The sequence below is a fragment of the Chlorocebus sabaeus genome, chromosome 6 (assembly GCF_047675955.1).
Source record: "Chlorocebus sabaeus isolate Y175 chromosome 6, mChlSab1.0.hap1, whole genome shotgun sequence".
Taxonomy (NCBI): domain Eukaryota; kingdom Metazoa; phylum Chordata; class Mammalia; order Primates; family Cercopithecidae; genus Chlorocebus; species Chlorocebus sabaeus.
Window position 1 is genome coordinate 18,665,192 of NC_132909.1, and position 19,767 is coordinate 18,684,958.

Here is a 19,767-nt window from a genome sequence, read left to right on the forward strand (position 1 = left end):
GTCTTGAACCCCTGGCCTCAAGCGATCCTCCAACCTTGGCCTCCCAAAGTGCTAGGCTTATAAGCATGAGCCACTGTGCCCGGCCAGCCAGTGCTTCTTGAGTGCCTGCTACCCTGCTACCTGCCAGGTGCTTTGCTAAGTAAGAGCTTTAAATAACATAGCCTCACACCTCCTCACTCCCAACCTACGGGGCCAGACAACATTACTATCTCTGTTTTACACATGAGAAGACTGAGGCAAAGAGAGGGTGAGGAATTTGCTAACGTCACACAGCTAGTATCAGGCTGAGATGATCTACCTTGTGGGGTTGTTGTAAGGTGATAAACTATGGAGCACTTAGAACTGAGTCTGCATGCAGCAAATGCATAATATTTGCAGCTATTTTTTGCTTAACAGCCCCTGTGTATCCAGCACTCTCACTGTACACACAGCTGAGCTCCCCCAATTTTAAGTACTAAGTGCATTTGATCAGTTTCCTCAACCATGACAACGATAGGCCAGTTCTGTTCCCAACACTGTTGACAGCCAAGAGTATTTTCGTCAAGACAGGAAAACAAAATCTCAGCAAAACTCCAGTCTCTTAAAGAACTCCACCTACTGCAGAATGATCAGGAACCTTCCAAAATAATCTGTGGACCCACCTCCCTACCATCCTTCAGTGTCCTATTCTTCCAACATACACTGTTTGGTGAAATGAGGATAATAACAATATCCACCTCATAATGTTATTGAGGGGATTAAATAAAATAATCAGCATAAACTCTAAGACAGTACTTAGCACATGGTAAATCTTTGTTTTTTTTTTGAAACGGAGTCTCGCTCTTGACACTCAGGCTGGACTGCAATGGTGCGATCTTGGCTCACTGCAACCTCCACCTCCCAGGTTCAAGCTGTTCTCCTGCCCCAGCCTCCCGAGTAGCTGGGATTACAGGCATGTGCCACCATGCCCGGCTAATTTTTTGTGTTTTTAGTAGAGACGGGGGTTTCACCGTGTTAGCCAGGATGATCTCGATCTCCTGACCTCGTGATCCACCCGCCTCGGCCTCCCAAAGTGTTGGAATTACAGGCATGAGCCACCGCACCTGGCCTTAATTTTTTTGTATTTTTAGTAGAGACAGGGTTTCACCATGTTGATCAGGCTGGTTTCGAACTTCTGAACTCAGGTGATCTCTACTTACCTCGACCTCCCAAAGTGCTGGGATTACAGGCATCAGCCACTGCACCCGGCCAGCACATAGAAAATCTTTAATCGATGCTTATTTTTCTTTTTTTTGAGACAGGGTCTCACTCGGTCACCCAGGCTGGAATGCAGTGGTGTGATCTCGGCTCACTGCAACCTCTGCCTCCTGGGTTCAAGCGATTCTCCTGACTCAGTCTCCCAAGTAGCTGGGATTACAGGCACCTTCCACTATGCTCAGCTAATTTTTGTATTTCTGGTAGAGATGGGATTTCCCCATGTTGCCCAGGCTGGTCTCAAACTCCTGGGCTCAAGTGATCCTCCCGCCTCTGCTTCCCAGAGTGCTGGGATTACAGGCTTGAGCCACCGTGCCCGGCACAATGCCTTATTATTATTATTATTCCTCTTTTATGTGTCTTGCTTTAGGCTTTGGTGAAACAGTTGCTTTGACCAAGGGGGTTCCCCTGCTATGCAGTTTGAGAACCACTGCTCTAAACCAACTCTACTTATTTAGATGTGGAAACTGAGCCCCAGAGGAATGAACAGAGATTCAGAGATTTTTTTTTTTTTTTTTTTTTTTGAGGCGGAGTCTCGCTCTGTCGCCCAGGCTGGAGTGCAGTGGCCAGATCTCGGCTCACTGCAAGCTCTGCCTCCCGGGTTTACGCCATTCTCCTGCCTCAGCCTCCCGAGTAGCTGGGACTACAGGCGCCCGCCACCGCGCCCAGCTAGTTTTCTGTATTTTTTAGTAGAGACGGGGTTTCACTGTGTTAGCCAGGATGGTCTCGATCTCCTGACCTCGTGATCCGCCCATCTCGGCCTCCCAAAGTGCTGGGATTACAGGCTTGAGCCACCGCGCCCGGCCTCAGATATTTTTTAGGAGCTCAAAAGCCCCCTCCCCCGACCTTGCTCAGGTTAGGGGACAGTAGTACCCTCTTGCTGATTATCTCTGTCCTTTGTCCCTATGGGTGTTTTTTATTTGTTTTGGGGTGTGTGTGTGTGTGTGTGTGTGTGTGTGTGTGTGTATGACAGAGAGAGATAGGGTCTCATTCTGTTGCACAGGGTGGAGTGCAGCGGTGTGTTCAAGGCTAACCACAGCTTTGACCTCTGGACTCAAGGGACCCTCCCTCCTCAGCTTCCAGAGTAGCTGGGACTACAGGGGTACACCACCACACCAGGCTAACTTGATGGTTGTTTTACTTTTTCCTTGTCCAATAGCCATTCCTCTTCCTTCTAGTCTCTAGCCGCTGATTTTCCTTTGGGGAACCCCCCTTGCCTCCATCTCAGCCTTGGTAATTAAGCTAAGGCTGATTCCAGCAGCAGGTTCCAGGGGAGGGCGCCTAGCCAGGCCAGCCCAAGGAGCGGTCCGAATCCCCATCCGTCATGATTAGTTCAGGGATGGGCATGGGACGCGACGGGCATGGTGAGCCAATGAGAGTTATTCCTGGGACTACTGCTGACATTATTGAGAGGAGGAAATTCTCTTCACTTTTGCTGGTGGGAGGTAAACCTGAATCTGTTGGAGGCCTTTTATCACCAGGAGAGGAGGATTGGCCTAAGAAGAAAGCTCATGCAGAAAAACAAACAGGCCAGGTGCGGTGGCTCACGCCTGTAATCCCAGCACTTTGGGAGGCCGAGGTGAGTGGATCACTGGAGGCCAGGAGTTCGAGACCAGCCTGGCCAACATGGTGAGACCCGCCCCCCCCATCTCTACTAAAAATACAAAAATTAGCCAGGTGTGGTGGTGCACACCTGTAATCCCAGCTACTTGGGTGGCTGAGGCAGGAGAATTGCTTGAACTCAGGAAGTGGAAGCTGCAGTGAGCGAAGATTGTACCACTAAACTTCAGCCTGGGTGACAGAGCAAGGCTCCATCTCAAAACAAACAAGCAAACAAACAAAAAATACAGCCCAGAGTCATGAAAATATATGGAAGCACCTGGATACACCTGTATCTGCTGTCCACAGTCTTGTTAATTCCAAAAGCCAATAAAGTCATTGTTTTGGCTTTAACCACCTTCAGCTGTTTTCTATCACGTGTATCCAAATGTGTCCTAACTTACTCCCTCACCTGGCTCTGCTCACCTGGTTCTTTTTGATGTGCTGCTGGACCGCCTGCAAACCGTTGCCTCGCTCTGTCTGCATGGCCAGTGGCAGCCGCTCCTGAACCCATGCCTGGAGAGGACACAGGAAGCAGGTCAAGGGGAGAATGCATCCAAGAACCGCTGCATCAGAACTAAACTTTAAACCTGCACGTATCCCAGGCCCTTCCTTGCCTAAGAGCCCAGTCGAATCTTCAGCCTCCTCCATTTTTTTTTTTCTTTGAGATGGGATCGAATCCCCACGCTCAAATAATCCTTCCACCTCAGCCTCCCAAGCATCTGGGACTACAGGCGCCACCACACCTGTCTCCGTCTCCTCTGTTGACATACTCTGTCTTGCTCTCTGCACTTAAGCCAGGCTCACACCGTTGGCCTTTGCACATACAGGTCTTGTTTCCTATCATATTCCTAACCACCCTGAATTGTCACTGCCTGGGGACAAGTCTGTTTTCCCCGTTGGACTTTGAGCCCTCTGGGGCACAACGGGGTCTGCCTTGGCCACCCCTGTGGCCCCAGTATCATCCAAACACCGGGCTGGGGCCAGAATGATCAACTGAGTGAGCAAATTAGTGAGCAAATCAGGAAGCTAAGTGATGGAATGAGGACATGAACAGAGGAGTCAATGAGTGAATGAATAATAAATAAATGAGTGGAGGCAAAAACAAACAATGGATGAGTGAATAAATAAATGAGTGACTTCATGAACAAATGAATGAATGATTCAAAGTGAGTAAATGAATGTGAATGAATGAATGAGTGAAGGGCTGAGTGCGTCTTTCAGGGTATGAGTGGGAGGGTCTCAGCCTTCTCTATCCCCGGCCCCGCCCCGCCCCAGGCCCCGGCGCTGGCCTCACCAGCTCGTCGTCCAGGTCGTGCGCCACCTGGTGCAACTCCTTGGAGGCCAGCAGCAAGCGGCGGCGCTCCTGCAACGGCTCGAGCAGGCGCACCAGGCGCTCGCCCACCGCGTTCTGCCGCTCGCCCACCAGCTCCTTGCTCGCCGGCTCCAGCGGCAGCGCCGCCGTCTGCGCCTGCAGCTCTCCCACCTCGCGGTACCACTCCTCCACCTGCGACTCCATGGACTGTGGGGACAGAGGCAGTATCAGTGGACCCCACCCGCCCTCCTGATCCTGCTGTGGCTCTCCAGTACCCTTATGGTGACAGCCAGACCCCTCACCGGCCCACCCTTCCACCCTCTCCTTGCTCAGTCGCCTCCAGGAGCGATGCCCTCTGCATGAACCTGCATCACACTAAGCGAGTCCCTGCCTCGGAGCCTTTGCCTTTGCTGTTTCCTCTGCCAGGCATGCTCTTCCTTGTCAATCAGATTTTAGCTGGAGTATGACCTTCTCAAAGAGGCTTACCTGACCCAGGAACTAAAGTGGTCCATTAAATCACTAATTCTCAGAACCCTTCAAGGTTGGTAGTCTCCCTGTTTTACAGAGGAGGAAACTGAGGCCAAGAGAAGTTAAAGAATTTGTCCAAAGAGTCAACTTTCCAAAGTTATTACTATCAAATACAGTAATAATTTTTTGTTAACGAATTTTTTTTTTTCTTTTGAGACGGAGTCTCGCTCTGTTGCCCAGGCTGGAGTGCAATGGCACAATCTTGGCTCACTGCAACCTTCACTTCCTGGGTTCAAGCGATTCTCCCACCTCAGCCTCCCGAGTAGCTGGGATTATAGGCACCTGCCATCATGCCCAGCTAATTTTTGTATTTTTGTGGAGATGAGGTTTCACCATATTGGCCAGGTTGGTCTTGAACTCCTGACCTCAGGTGATCCGCCCACCTTGGCCTCTCAAAGTGCTTGGGATTACAGGCGTGAGCAACCATACCTAGCCGATTTTTTTTTTTTTTTTTTTTTTTTTGTAGATGGATCAGCAAATCAGCCTGGGCACTGTGTCATCCAGGCTGGAGTTCAGTGGGCAATCTCAGCTCACTGCAACCTCCACCTCCCAGGTTCAAGTGATTCTTGTGCCTTGGCCTCCCCAGTAGCTGGGACTACAGGTACCTGCCACTATGCCTGGCTTTTTTTACTTATTTATGTTTTTGTATTTTTAGTAGAGATGGGGTTTCACCATGTTGGTCAGGCTGTTCTCAAACTCCTAACCTCAAGTGATCTGCCCACCTTGGCCTCCCAAAGTGCTGGGATTACAGGCTGAAAAAACATTTGATAGTAAAAAATTATCAAAAATACATACAAAGCTATAGTGATTTGGATGGCTGCTGTGTCATAGGGATAGACAGAAAGTGCAAAAGCAGACCCAAATACACAAGAAAATTCATGTGTTTCATAGATGCCAATGCAAATCCCCAAGGGAAAGATGGATTATTTAATGAATGGTCATGGGCCAATGGCTAACCAATTTAGCTGGATCCTTTCCTTGCTGTTTGTACTGAAAACAATTCCAGATCATTAAAGACTTAAACGAAGTAAGAAAATCCATAAGGCACTAAAAGAAAACCTGGGCAAATGCTTTTATAATGCTGGGATGGAGAAAAATCTTTCCAAGCATAAAAAAACATAAAGGGAAAGATTTATAAATTTTATCACATAAAAATACTTCTGCATCAGCCAACAGACATATGAAAAAATGCTCACCGTGACTGGTCATCAGAGAAATGCAAATCAAAACCACAATGAGATACCATCTCACACCAGTTAGAATGGCAATCATTAAAAAGTCAGGAAACAACAGATGCTGGAGAGGACGTGGGGAAACAGGAACACTTTTACACCGTTGGCGGGAGTGTAAACTAGTTCAACCATTGTGGAAGACAGTGTGGCGATTCCTCAAGGATCGATCTAGAACTAGAAATACCATTTGACCCAGCCATCCCATTACTGGGTATATACCCAAAGGATTATAAATCATGCTGCTATAAAGACACATGCACATGTATGTTTATTGTGGCACTGTTCACAATAGCAAAGACTTGGAACTAACCCAAATGTCCATCAATGATAGACTGGATTAAGAAAATGTGGCACATATACACCATGGAATACTATGCAGCCATAAAAAAGGATGAATCCATGTCCTTTGTAGGGACATGAGTGAAGCTGGAAACCATCATTCTGAGCAAACTATTGCAAGGACAGAAAACCAAGCACTGCACATTCTCACTCATAGTTGGGAATTGAACACTTGGACACAGGGCAGGGAACATCACACACCGGGGCCTGTCATGGGGTGGGAGGAGTGGGGTGGGATAGCATTAAGACAAATACCTAATGTAAATGATGAGTTAATGGGTGCAGCACACCAACATGGCACATGTATACATATGTAACAAACCTGCACGTTGTGCACATGTACCCTAGAACTTAAAGTAAAATAAAAAAATAATTTTAAAAATACTTCTGCATCAACCAAAATTTCAGAGAGTTAGAAGGCAAATGAAAAACTGTAAAAATTGATATATATTAGAGCAAGGAACTAGTTTATTTAACAATCAAAGAATTTCCCTCCATCCTGCTACCTTTGTCTTCATAGTGCTTACCACCATCAGACAACTCTCTTGATTTGTGTGTATGTGTGTTTTGTTTTTTGACAGGGTCTTCCTCTGTTATCCAGGTTGGACTGTGGTAGTGAGATAATAGCTCACTGCAGCCTCAAACTCCCAGGCTCAGGGGATCCTCTTGCCTTAGCCTCCCAAGTAGCTACAACTACAGGCACACACCACCATGCCCAGCTCATTTTTGAAATTTGTCATAAAGATGGGGTCTCGCTATGTTGCCCAGGCTGGTCTTGAATGCCTGGATTCAAACTATTCTCACGTTGGCCTTCCAAAGTGCTGGGATTACAGGTGTGAGCCACTGCACTCAGGTACTTGTATATTTTTATTGGTCCCTGCTTCCAGAATGTGACCCACATGATGGAAGGGGCTCTGTCACACTCACTGCTGTATTCTTGAAAACCTAGAACAATTTCTGGTACACAGTAGGCCTCCAGTTAAGATTTGTTCAATGCATACATGAATGACATCAGCAATAAAAAGGCTGCCCAAAAAGAGAAATGGGCATCAGATGTGAACAGGCAACAGACAAAACAAATAAGCGTATGAAAAGATGCCCAGTCTTATTAATCAGCTGGAAAATAGAAATTAAAACAAGACATCCTTTTTTTTTTTTTTTTTTGGAGATAGAGTTTCACTCTTTTTGCCCAGGCTAGAGTGCAATGGCATGATCTCGGCTCACTGCAACCTCTGCCTCCTCGGTTCAAGTGATTCTCCTGCCTCAACCTCTCGAGTAGCTGGGATTACAGGCACGCGTCACCATTCCTGGTTAATTTTGTATTTTTAGCAGAGATGGGGTTTCACCATGTTGGCCAGGTTGGTCTTGAACTCCTGACTTCAGGTGATCCACCCACCTCGGCCTCCCAAAGTGCTGGGATTACAGGAGTGAGTCACTGCGCCTGGTCAAGACATCCTTTTCTACACATTAGGTTGGCAAAAATGTAAAACACTTATAGTATCTAATGCTGGCAACAATGCTGGGAGATGGGCACACTCAGCCACTGTCAGTGGTGGTATAAACTGGTAGAGCCTTTTTGGAAGGCAATTTGGCAGGTCTTTGCATCAAAATGCAAAATACACATCTGCTTGACCTAGCACTTGCACTTCTAGGAATATAACTAAAGAAATACTGTCATAGGCCAGGTGCAGTGGCTCATGCCTGTAATCTCAGCACTTTGGGAGGCCAAGGCAGGTGGGTCACAAGGTCAGGAGTTCAAGACCAGCCTGGCCAACATGGTAAAACCCCGTCTCTACTAAAAATACAAACATTAGCTAGGTGTGGTGATGCATGCCTATAATCCCAGCTTCTTGGGAGGCTGAGGCAGGAGAATCGCTTGAACTTGGGAGGCAGAAGTTGCAGTGAGCTGAGATTGTGCCACTGAACTTCAGCCTGGGTGACAGAGCAAGACTCCATCTTGAAAAAAAAATTAAAAATAATAATAAAAACATTTTTTTAAAGAAAAAAAAAAATACTGGCACAGATGCACAAAGTTGTAGTCACAGCAGAGTTTGTAATGGGAAAAAACTGGAAGCAACCTCAATGCCCATCAAGAGAGAAATGGTTAAGTCAGGTGCAGCAGCTCATGCCTGTAATCCCAGCTCTCAAGAGGTTGAGGTGGGAGGATTGCTTGAGCCCAGGAGATAGAGGCAACACAGCTAGACCCCCCCTCTAAAAAAAAAACCAGTAAAATGGTTAAACAAATCCAGACCAATATGGAATAATAGCCAAATGTTACTGTTAAGAAGAAAAAGCATGCGGGGTGAGGTGGCTCACGCCTGTAATCCTAGCACTTTAGGAGGCCGAGGCGAGTGAATCACCTGAGGTCAGGAGTTGCAGACCAGCCTGGTCAACATGGTGAAACCCCATCTCTACTAAAAATACAAAAAATTAGCCAGGTGTGATGGCAGACACTTGTAATCCCAGCTACTCGGGAGCCTGAGGCAGGAGAATCACTTGAATCCGGGAGGCGGAGGTTGCAGTGAGCTGAGATCATGCCACTGCACTCCAGCCTGGACAACAAGAGTGAAACTCCATCTCAAAAAAAGGAAGAAGGAGGAGGAGGAGGAGGAGGAGGAGGAGGAGGAGGAGGAGGAGAAGGAGGAGGAGCAGCAGCAGCAGCAGCAGCAGAAGCAGAATATAAATTTGTAGTGGATTGCACATGCATAAAAATTCCCTGGAGTAAACAAGAAGTTCATAACAGATGGTACTTATTGAGGGGATGAGAACTTAATGAATGGGGTACAGGGATGAAGGGGATGGATAATTTTCCCATGGGATTTCCCTAGAGGTTTTGATGTCTTAACCATGAAAATTTATTTATTCAAAAATTGAAACTAAACATGAAAAGCAAATAAAATAAAAACATTAAACATCCATATAGGTACACTTGTAAATGCACAGAAAGAGGTCTAGATGGATGCAGACCAAATAATTGAGGCTCCCTCTGGGATGTGGGATTGCGAGGCAGATCACAGTGAGACTTTATGTTCTACTGAAGACTGCTGGGTTAGTACAATTTTTTCCCAAAAGAATGTATTTATATATTACCCTTGTAATTCTAAACAGATGGAGGAAAGCTAGAGAAGAAAACAAAATAACAATTAAAAAATTAAGTGGTAGCAGATTATGGCAAATGACTGCAAAACAAAACCCCAAACTCAAGAACCAAGCCAAGACTTCTTGTTTCAAGGTTCTGTAGTGCAGAGTTGTTGGTTTTGCCTGCCCAAAATCCATCCTCTCCTTCCAAATACATCAAAATTCACTCTCAGGTCCTGAGCTTCCTGAAGGGCAAATGAAACCTAGAGAGCCATGGGTAATCACATGACACAAGTGGGGCCAATGAGAACACTGAAAACACTCTGGTCATAAAGATTGGGTCAGAGATGAACATGTGACCTCAGATGGGCCAATGAAAACTCTTCCCACTTTTTCTTTTTTGGTAGAGGTGGGGTCTCACTAATGTTGGCCGGGCTGGTCTCAAACTCCTGGCCTCAAGCAATCCCTCCCATCTTGGCCTCCTAAAGTGTGGGATTACAGGTGTGAGCCACTGTGCCTAGTCACTCTCCCCACTTTTGCCAGGAAAGTGTGTGTGCACAGAAGAGCTACTCTCTTTCCCATGGGTTTCCTAAGTTGGGAGGAGGTAGGCCAGGCATCCTGGAGTCATCCTGCCAACACCTGGAACTCCCTGACAATAAGGCCAACAGAAATGAAGACAAGGAGACCTGTGAAGACATGATTTGAGTTACTGATCACCCCTCAGACCCCGAGCCAGCACCTTCATAAACTGAAGACATAATTTGTGAATTATGAAGACGTAATTAGCCGAGATTGTGCCACTGCACTCCAGCCTGGGCAACAGAGTGAGACTGTGGAAGAGAGAAAGAAAAGAAAGAGAGAAAGAAGGAAAGAAAAAGAAAGGTGGAGTCCCTTGCCTTGAGTCACAATAGGGCAAGGACTGGGACGGTACAACCCCTGAATCTGCACTTCTCTTCCAGGCCATGCTGAGCTGGATATAAAAACATGAGACAGAGAAGCAGAACGGGGGAGGAGGGTGTTTCCCTGGCCAGAGAAAGAGCTTTGCTTAGGGTGGGGGTGGGCCTGGAAAAAGTGTGGGGTCCCCAGGGACAGAGCCTGGCAGCTGCAAAGCCTCTAGTGCATTTTCTCAGATGGCAGGAGACCAGTCCCCCACCCCTCCAAGCAGGAGCCTGCAGCCGAGGCCGACCAGCTGGCCAGGTCCCTGAGGGCTGAGGAGCCGCGACTTGAGACTCCACCATCTGGCTTCTTGGTCAGGAAGCACAGCCTGGCAAGAGGCCCCAAGAGAGGATTCTGGGTCATGTGGCCAGGACCTGGGAGGTGGGGTCCCAGGGAGCCTGCTGCAGCGGGTGTGGTGGGGGGCGAGGGAGAGGACACAAGGAGGACATGAGGAACAAGGGAAGGAGGCAGACAGAGAAGTCAAAGAAAAAGAGACAGAGAGACTGGGGTGGTGGCTCACGCCTGTAATCCCAGCACTTTGGAGACTGAGGTAGGCAGATCACCTGTGGTCAGGAGTTCAAGACAACCCTGGCCAACATGGTGAAACCCCATCTGTACTAAAAATACAAAAATTAGCCGGGCATGGTGGTTGGTGCCTGTAATCCCAGCTACTCGGGAGGCTGAGACAGGAGAATCGCTTGAATCTGGGAGGCAGAAGTTGCAGTGAGCCGAGTTCGCGCCACTGCACTCCAGCCTGGGTGACAGAGTAAGACTCTGTCTCAAAGTAAATAAATAGAGAGAAGGGAGTGAGAGAGTAGGACAGAGAGGGACACAAAGGGAAGAGAGAGACACAGAGATGGCCACGGGAGGACAGAGAGAGGCAGAGAGGCAGAGAGGCAGCGATGAGAGGCAGAAACTAAGGGACACAGAAAGGCTCAGGGACAAGGACAGACACACAGGCCCAGAGAGAGGCTGAGGGGGACAAATGGCTCACACAGAGCACGCCACTACACACCTCAGACCCCAAGCCAGCACCCCCGCCCCGCCCAGCCTGGCCCCAGTGCCCTCAGGGTGGATGCGACAGCCAGGAAACATGCCAGGCTGGATGGCAGCCGACCCCCTTCCTGTGTATGCCCGAGGGGACAGCAGGGCCTTGGCAGGTCCCTTCCCCAGTGGCAGCTCCTGAGGGGCAGCTGGGCTTCATCTGGGTGCCATGGCTCACACAGTCACTTCCTGCCTCGGGCTCCCTCTGCTGGGAAAAGGGCCCAGTAGTCTTGTGCTGGAGCCTGCCTCTGGCACCCATCACTGTGTGACCCCAGGGCTACTTCCTTGTCCCCTCTGGGCTTCAGCCTCTCCCTTGAACAATGGGAACCCCCATCTCATGGTTTGCTGGGCTTGGTCGAGATTGAACCCCCTGCAGGGAAGGAAGAGCTAACTCTATACTCTGGCTAAAGTAGGAGGCCCCAACTCCTTCCTCTAAAACCTAAATAGTACAAAAGAGGGTCAAAGATGGTCAAGCTCACCAGCTGCATTAGAAAAAAATGCAAATACACACATTGCAGTGAGGTACCACTTCCTAGCCATTGGACTGGGAAAGATCTAAAACGTCTGACAATACCAAGTGTTGGCAAGGACGAGAGGAAACAGGAGCTCATGTGGACTGCTGGGGAGAGAGCGCTCAGCCACACAAGGACCTGGGCAGGCAATTTGGCAAAAGCAAGTGAGCTAAAGATGGTTCTAACTTTTAACACTATAAAAATATTTCATTTACCACCTTCAAATTACTTTTTTTTTTTTTTTTTTGAGATGGGGGTCTCACTCTGTCTACCAGATTGGAGTGCAGTGACACGATCATGGCTCACTGCAGCTTCAACCTCCTAGACTCAAGTGATCCTCCCACTTCAGCCTTCTGAGTAGCTGGGACCACAGGCATGTGGATCTCACTATGTGGCCCAGGCTGGTCTGGAACTCTTGGGCTTAAGCAATCCTCCTGCCTTGGCCTCCCAAAGTACTGGGATTACAGGCATGAGTCACTGTGCCCAATCATCCATGTTGCTTTTTTAAAACGTGTTTTGGGGCCAGGTACAGTGGCTCATGCAAATAATCCCAGCACTTTGGGGGGCTAAGATGGGAGGACTATTTGAGCCCAGGAGTCTGTGACCAGCCTGGGTAACATAGCGAGACCTCATCTATTAAAAAATAAAAATAAATTAAAATTAAAAAGCAGCATGGGGAGGGGTAAATGCCCCAAATGGAATATGAACAAAAACAAATGAAGTAACTGTGTATCACATAAGTAACATAACCAAAGTGAAAGTGAAATAACTAGCTTTTGAAAACAGTAGAGTGATGATGATATGCTCTCAGATTTATGACAGTTAAAATTAAAGACTGGCCAGGCATGGTGGTTCACACCTATTATCCCAGTACTTTGGGAGGCCGAGGCGGGTGGATCACTTGAGGTCAGGAGTTCGGGACCAGCCTGGCCAACATGGCGAAACCCTATCTCTACTAAAAATACAAAAATTAGCCAGGCATGGTGGCAGATGCCTGTAATCCCAGCTACTCAGGAGGCTAAGGCAGGAGAATTGCTTGAACCCGGGAGGTGGAGGGTTGCAGCGAGCCAAGATTGTGCCATTGCACTCCAGCCTGGGTGACAAGAGCAAAACTTGGTCTGGAAAAAAAAAAGAAAGAAAAAATTAAAGACCTGTGAATAAATACTGAATCTTAGATTTGTTGGGTCAGCAGTTCTGAAACCACTTAACGCATTATGGCTCTTCACCTTCACAATGTCCTTATGAAGTCAGAAATAATATTATGCCCATTTTACTGAAGAAGAAAATGAGGCACAGCCGGGCGCGGTGGCTCACGCCTGTAATCCCAGCACTTTGGGAGGCCGAGGTGGGTGGATCCCTTGACGTCAGGAGTTCGAGACCAGCCTGGCCAACATGGTGAAACCCCATCTCTACTAAAAATACAAAAATTAGCCAGGCTTGGTGGCAGGTGCCTGTAATCCCAGCTACTCAGGAAGCCGAGGCAAGAGAATCACTTGAACCCAGGAGGCGGAGGTTGCAGTGAGCCAAGATCATGCCATTGCACTCCAGTCTGGGCAACAGAGTGAGACTCCCTCTTAAAAAAAGAAAAAGAAACGGAAGCACAGAGAGAAAAGTAACCTCCTTGAGCTACCCAGGTGATAAGGCACACAGCCAGGGCTTGACCCAGGCAGCCCAGCTCCAGCGCCCATGCCCTTCACTGTGCTGCTTCCCACAATTCCGCTATCCACCAGGAGGTAAACATTGAGGTCCTTCCCATTGCAAGGAGAAGGCATCCGAGGCTCAGAGGGAGAGACACAGGCAGCAGGTAGGGGAGCTGTGACTCAGAACCAGACCTGCTGGAGTCCTGAGTCTGTGCCTTCAGCCACTGCAATACACTGCTGGGGAAGAATTAGTAATCACTGCAAGATAATTATGAACCCTAGCAACAGACTGGGGCAGTGGCTTACGCCTCTAATCCCAGCACTTTGGGAGGCCGAGGTGGGCAGATTGCTTCAGCCTGGGAGCTTGAGACCCATAGTCCAAGCTTCTTCACCCTGCCCTGTGCAGGACTGACCTGCATGGACCAGCCCTCCTGTCCTCTGGCTCCCATGTGGGTTGGCCTCAAAAATGGCTTATAATTTTCAGTGCAAAATGGAAAACACAAGGTCCCTTGTTCAAATATTTATAAAGAATTTTGTCCAGGGGCAGTGCCTCACCCCTGTAATCCCAGCACTTTGGGAGACTAAGGTAGGAGGATAACTTGAGGCCAGAAGTTTGAGACCAGCCTGGGCAATATAGTGAGGCCCCCGTCTCTACAAAATAATACAAAAATGTTCTGGGCATGGTGGCACACGCCTGTAGTCCCAGCTACTCAGGAGGCTGAGGTGAGAGGTTCACTTGAGCCCAGGAGTTCAAGGCTGTAGTGAGCCATGATCATGCCATTGCACTTCAGCCTGGGCGACAGAGGGAGAAACTGTCTCTAAAACAAAAAAACATTCAAGACATCAATAGTAGGGCATTAAACCAAGCAAGCATGGAGCCCTGTGCCACTGCATGGGCAAACACCCACAAAGTCAGCCCTGGTTGACACAGGGAAGCCCAGAGGAAAGTGAGTCTGGGGTATTATCTCCCTGGCTCTTCCCTCCTATGGTGCCATGGTCTGGCTGCCGTTTTTTTTTTTTTTTTTTTTTTTTTTTTGAGACAGAGTCTTACTCTGTCACCCAGGCTGGAGTGCGGTGGTGCAATCTTGCCTCACTGCAACCTCCGCCTCCCAAGTTCAAGCGATTCTCATGCCCCAGCCTCCCGAGTAGCTGGGATTACAGGCACGTTGCCACCACGCTCAGCTAATTTTTGTATTTTTAGTGCAGACGGGGTTTTGCCATGTTGCCCAGGTTGGTCTTGAATTCCTGACCTCAAGTGAGCCACCCGCCTTGGCCTCTGAAAGTGCTGGGATTACAGGTGTGAGCCACCGTGCCTGGCCATGGCTGCCGTTCTTGACTAAGAGTCCCAGCTCCTGTCTCGAGACTCTCCCCTTCCAAGTTCCAATAACTTCTCCTTCCCTGCCTTCTCTGGCTAGGGGAGAGCAAAGGCTCCCCTTCCTGAGTCCCACAGTCCTGTATGCTTCCTGCAGCTTCCCCAGTCTCCACTCACACCTTTGTCAAGAAACTCAAGTTTTCTGCAGGTGAGTCTGCCCTGTGTTTCTGGCTGGGACCCTAACAGTCAGATGCCCCTTTCTTGCAGGCTTACCACATCCTGGGCACTGTGCTAAATGGCTCCTTTCTGTGTACAACCCCATCTGGCCCTGGGAGACCTGCACTGATGATAGAGTCCTATTTAAGAGGGCGGACAGAGGCTTAAGGAGGGACTAAAGGTGGTATTGAATAGCCACTTGGTAGCCATGTGACCTCTGTGAGCCACGGATCCTTTCTGTGCTGTGGTTTTCTCCTGGGTGGGGATAATAACAGGACCTCCCTCATGGGGCTGTTGGGGAGGAGAGAGGAGTTAACAGTGCCCAGCACATTATGTACATCAGCAGTTCTCAAACTGTGGCCAAGGAACCCCTGGGGATCCCTGAGATCTTTTCAAGGCATCTCCAAGGTTACAACTATTTTTATAAAAATACTAAGATGTTATTTGCCCTCACCATTCTCATTCTCTCCCCAGCATGCAGCAGCATTTTTCAGAGACCTAATGACCTGTGCTAGTGAAATGGATTGAATACAGACACGGATGGGAGAAGCCAGCTCTCTTCTATTCTAGACATGAAAGAGAACTACAGGCTGGGTGCCATGGCTTATGCCTGTAAACCCAGCACTTTGGGAGGCCAAGGCAGGCAGACCACCTGATGTCAGGAGTTCGAGACCAGCCTGGGCAACATGGTGAAACCCCATCTCTACTAAAAATATAAAAATTAGGCAGGTGTGGTGGCACAGGCCTGTAATCCCAGCTACTCCAGAGACTGAGGCAGGAGAATTGCTTGAACCCAGGAGGTGGAGGTTGCAGTAAGCCGAGATTATACCACTGCACTCCAGCCTGGGCAACAGAGCCAGACTCTGTTTTAATTTTTTTTTTTTTAGTTTAATAAATAGAGATAAAGACTGGGCAACATAGTGAGATTCTGTCTCTTAAAAAAAGAATCAGTCAGGCATGGTGGTGTGGGTCCGCAGTCCCAGCTACTTGCCGACTGAGGGAGGAACATCACTTGAGCCTCAGAGGTTGAGGCTGCAGTGAGCCGTGATCACACCACTGCACTCCAGCTTGCTGACAGAGCAAGATCCTGGCTCAAATAACTAAATAAAATAAAACAGAGACAGGCTCTTGCTCTGCTGCCCAGGATAGTCTCAAACTCCTAGGTTCAAGCAATCCTTCTGCCTCGGCCTCCCAAAGTCCTGGGATACAGGCATGCGCCACTATGCCTGGCCTCAATTTTCATTTTTAATACAGTGAATGTCAATAGTCTAATCCACACATACAAAGCTTTCTTAGGATCTCAGTGCGGTTTAAGAGTGTAAGGGGATCCTGGAGACCCAGACATTTGAGAACTGCTACTCTATATAAAGTAGTGACCTCATTGGCCAGGCACGGTGACTCACGCCTGTAATCCCAGCACTTTGGGAGGCCAAGGCGTGTGAATCACCTGCAGTCAGGTGTTCGAGACCAGCCTGGCCAACATGGTGAAACCCCGTCTCTACTAAAAATACAAAAATTAGCTGGGCATGGTGGCACATGCCTGTAATCCCAGATACTCAGGAGGCTGAGTCAGGAGAATTGCTTGAACCTGGGAGGTAGAGGTTGCAGTGAGCCGAGATTGCACCACTGCACTCCAGCCTGGGTGGCAGAGCAAGACTCCAACAAAAGAAGAGAGAGAGAGAGACAGACAGACAGAGAGAGAGAGAGAGAGAAAGGAAGGAAGGAAGGAAGGAAGGAAGGAAGGAAGGAAGGAAGGAAGGAAGGAAGGAAGGAAAGGGGGGAAAGGGGAGGAGGAGGGGGAGAGAACGAACTGACCTCACTGGCCATCACATTCAGATCTGTTTGTCTTTTTGTTCTTTTGCCTGTTCCCCCAACTAGAATGGGATCACCATGAAGACAATAACTTTTCATCCATTTTGCCCACTGCTATATCCCAACACCCAGAAAAGTGCCTGGCACATAGTAGGTACCTAATAATTATTTGCCACCCAGATGAATGAATAAATACTAATCAGTGTCATTATGCATTTCTTACTAGCTTTTTTTTTTTTGCCATACACTATGCCAAGCACTATATAACTACACAGGAAGTATATCAAAAAGGAGGAGTGAAGAGTCAAGGGCCCTGGATTGAAATCCAGGCTTTGCTATTTGCTACTCTGGACAAGTAAGTTCACCTCTCACCTCCTGGAACCTCAGTTTCCCATCAGTCAGTCAGGCATTGTTCCTGACAGGTAAAAGCAGGAGCGACGTGGGCCAGATACCATGGCTCACACCTGTAATTCCCAGTACTTTGGAAGGCTGAGGCGGAAGAGTTGCTTGAGCCCAAGAGTTTGAGACTGGCCTAGGCAATATGGTGAGACCCTGTCTCTATAAAAAGTTTAAAAAGATTATCCAGGTGTCGTGGTACGCACTTGTGATCTCAGCTACTTGGAAGGCTGAGGTAGGAGAATCACTTGAGCCCAAGAGTTTGAGGCTGCAATGAACTGAGATCAAGCCACTACACTCCCGCTTGGGTGACAGAGTGAGTTGCTATCTCAAAGAAAAAAAACAAACAACAACATTAACAACAGCAACGAAAAAAGAAAACCAAAGGCAAGAGCCATTACTCCTTGGGAGGTGAGAAGCAATGGCTACGTTCACCTCTGGTCATTCCATGTGAACTGCTGTGTACCAAGCATGGAGCTGCCAAGCTGGGAGCAGATACAAAGCAGACGCTGTGTCTGTTCTCTAAAATCCCCTGCTTCATAAAGGAGACACCTTGGGCCAGATGCCTTACTTTCTGTGCCTCAGTTTCCCCATTGGTAAAACGGGATAATAATAGTACCAATCTCCAGAAGTTGCTGGGAGGAGTCAGTGAGTGCTTGGCCCAGAGACTGGTAGAGGAATGCTAAATGAACATCATTGTTATTCCATGCAAAGCCATTCCCCTACCCCTGGGCTTTGGTTTCTCCATCCAGGAAATGAGTGTCAGGGTCCTGTGAATCCTTTAGCATGCTAGTCATTTACCTACTGCTTTGTGGCTCTAGATCCTTCCTCTTCCCTTTGTAAACCATACCTTAGGGGGTGGTGGCTGTTTCCAACAGTTATTACCAGCTGGATTGCTTCAATATTCCCTTTCTGCTCTTCTACAAGTTTGAAATAAATCCCTGTATTCAATCCCCTCCATTTGAAATACCTTGAGTGGGGCTGGATCCTGACCTGGCCCCCATGTGGCATAGGGAGCCCTCATCTGGGCCAGGAAGGCCATACCTGCAGCTTCTTGAGCTGACTGTTGACGGTGGCCAGATCCCCTCCAGGGTCCACGTCTTGCAGCTGGCTCTCCATGTGAAGGAGCTTCTTGTCCAGCTCAGCAAAGCTCTGCACCAGCTGGTCTGCTTTGCTGGCCTCAAAGAGCTGCCGTGCCTTGGCCTGGGTGGTGCTCTCCAGCTCTGCCCAGCACTGGCGGATCTCGCCCAGCTTCTTCCGCACGGAGGCCGCCAGTTCGGGCTTCTCCTGCATCAGTTGCTGGCCCTCCTGCCCCAAGTGGGTGGATGGCAGGAGATGGAGAAGAAAGATAGATGGTGGGGAGAATCAGAGAAGTGTGGGAGAGTGACAGGACACAGGGAAAGATGTGAAAAGAGAATCAGAGGCAGGAAGTTGGAGACACATAGGGAGAGAGAGACATGAGGGGTGGATGCAGAGATAGGCCCAGAAATGGAAGGAACCAAGGAAGTGAGACAAGAAGAGAGAGACAGACAGAGGTGAGGGGAGGGAGACAGAAAGATGGAGAAACAGACAGATGGACACAGAGACATGGGAAGGAATCAGGAAGAGACAAACAGTCACAGAGTGATCAACAGAGAGACAGACACAGAAAATCAGAAACATAGGGAGAGGACCATAAGAAAGACAAGGATAGAAGGATAGACAGAGAGGAAAGAAAGACAGAGGGAGCAAGAGAGGCAGGGAGAGAATGAACTTCCATTAAACTCAAAGTCAAGAAGACTGCCTTCACCATAAGCCACCACTTATGAAACATCAATGACCAGTTAAGGGTTTAATGCCAACCTGGGTGCCTCTGTGTGAGTCAGAAGAGTGTGTATATCCAAGGCTGCAGGTCTAGGGGTTCAGCCAGAGTAGGGGGAAGTTCTGAGGGAAGTTCTGAGGGTTGAGGCTTGGAGCAAATATCTGCCTCAGTCCCTCCAAGACTGAAGTCAAGGTTCTTAGTGGCCCAGAGCTACTTAGGTAACATTAAGTATTAAAAGTAACAAGACCATAGTAATTACAGCTCTTAGGTGGGTGGTCTTGTGTTAAGCACTTTATGTGCACAGAGCCCAGGAAGTAGCTATATTTATTATTTCTCTAATTTTATAGAAGAGCAAACTGAGGCTCCAAGAGGTTAACACAATTACCTAAGGCCCCACAGCTGTTAACAGGCATAGACACAATTAGAACCCAGGGCTGTAAAAATCCAAATTTTACTTTAACCCTAGGCTTCCCAGGGGCTGTCCCAGCCCATCTCCCCAACCTTCCATCTTAAATGCCCCAAATGGTATGGAAGGAACCTGGTAGAGGAGGTTATATGAAAAAGTGAAGTATTTAACAAACAGGAGGATACAGGCACCATTCAGAAGAGATGGCCATTTTACAGATAAGCAAATTGAGGCTCAAAGAGGTTACATGAATCACTCAAAGCCACATAGCTAGGAGCAGATCTGAAGTCCAGAGGTGTGAGACCAGCAGAATGGCAGCAGAGGGTGCAGCAGGTGAGACGTGGGCTCCCTGGAGCCCTCCTGCACCT

The 19,767-nt window shown here is 48.4% G+C and overlaps 1 protein-coding gene across 3 annotated transcripts in view; it reads right to left on the bottom strand.

Annotated features, from left to right (window-relative positions):
• Positions 1 to 19,767, bottom strand: part of SPTBN4 (spectrin beta, non-erythrocytic 4) — a 116,538-nt gene that overhangs the window by 23,859 nt on the left and 72,912 nt on the right. For all 3 annotated transcript variants that reach the window (XM_037991704.2, XM_037991708.2, XM_037991706.2), the window contains exons 20-22: positions 18,237 to 18,500; positions 4,130 to 4,354; positions 3,259 to 3,348 (exon numbers count right to left, since the gene is read on the bottom strand). In XM_037991704.2, coding sequence (XP_037847632.2) covers positions 3,259 to 3,348; positions 4,130 to 4,354; positions 18,237 to 18,500 — 579 coding nt within the window. The remainder of the gene's footprint in view (positions 1 to 3,258; positions 3,349 to 4,129; positions 4,355 to 18,236; positions 18,501 to 19,767) is intronic.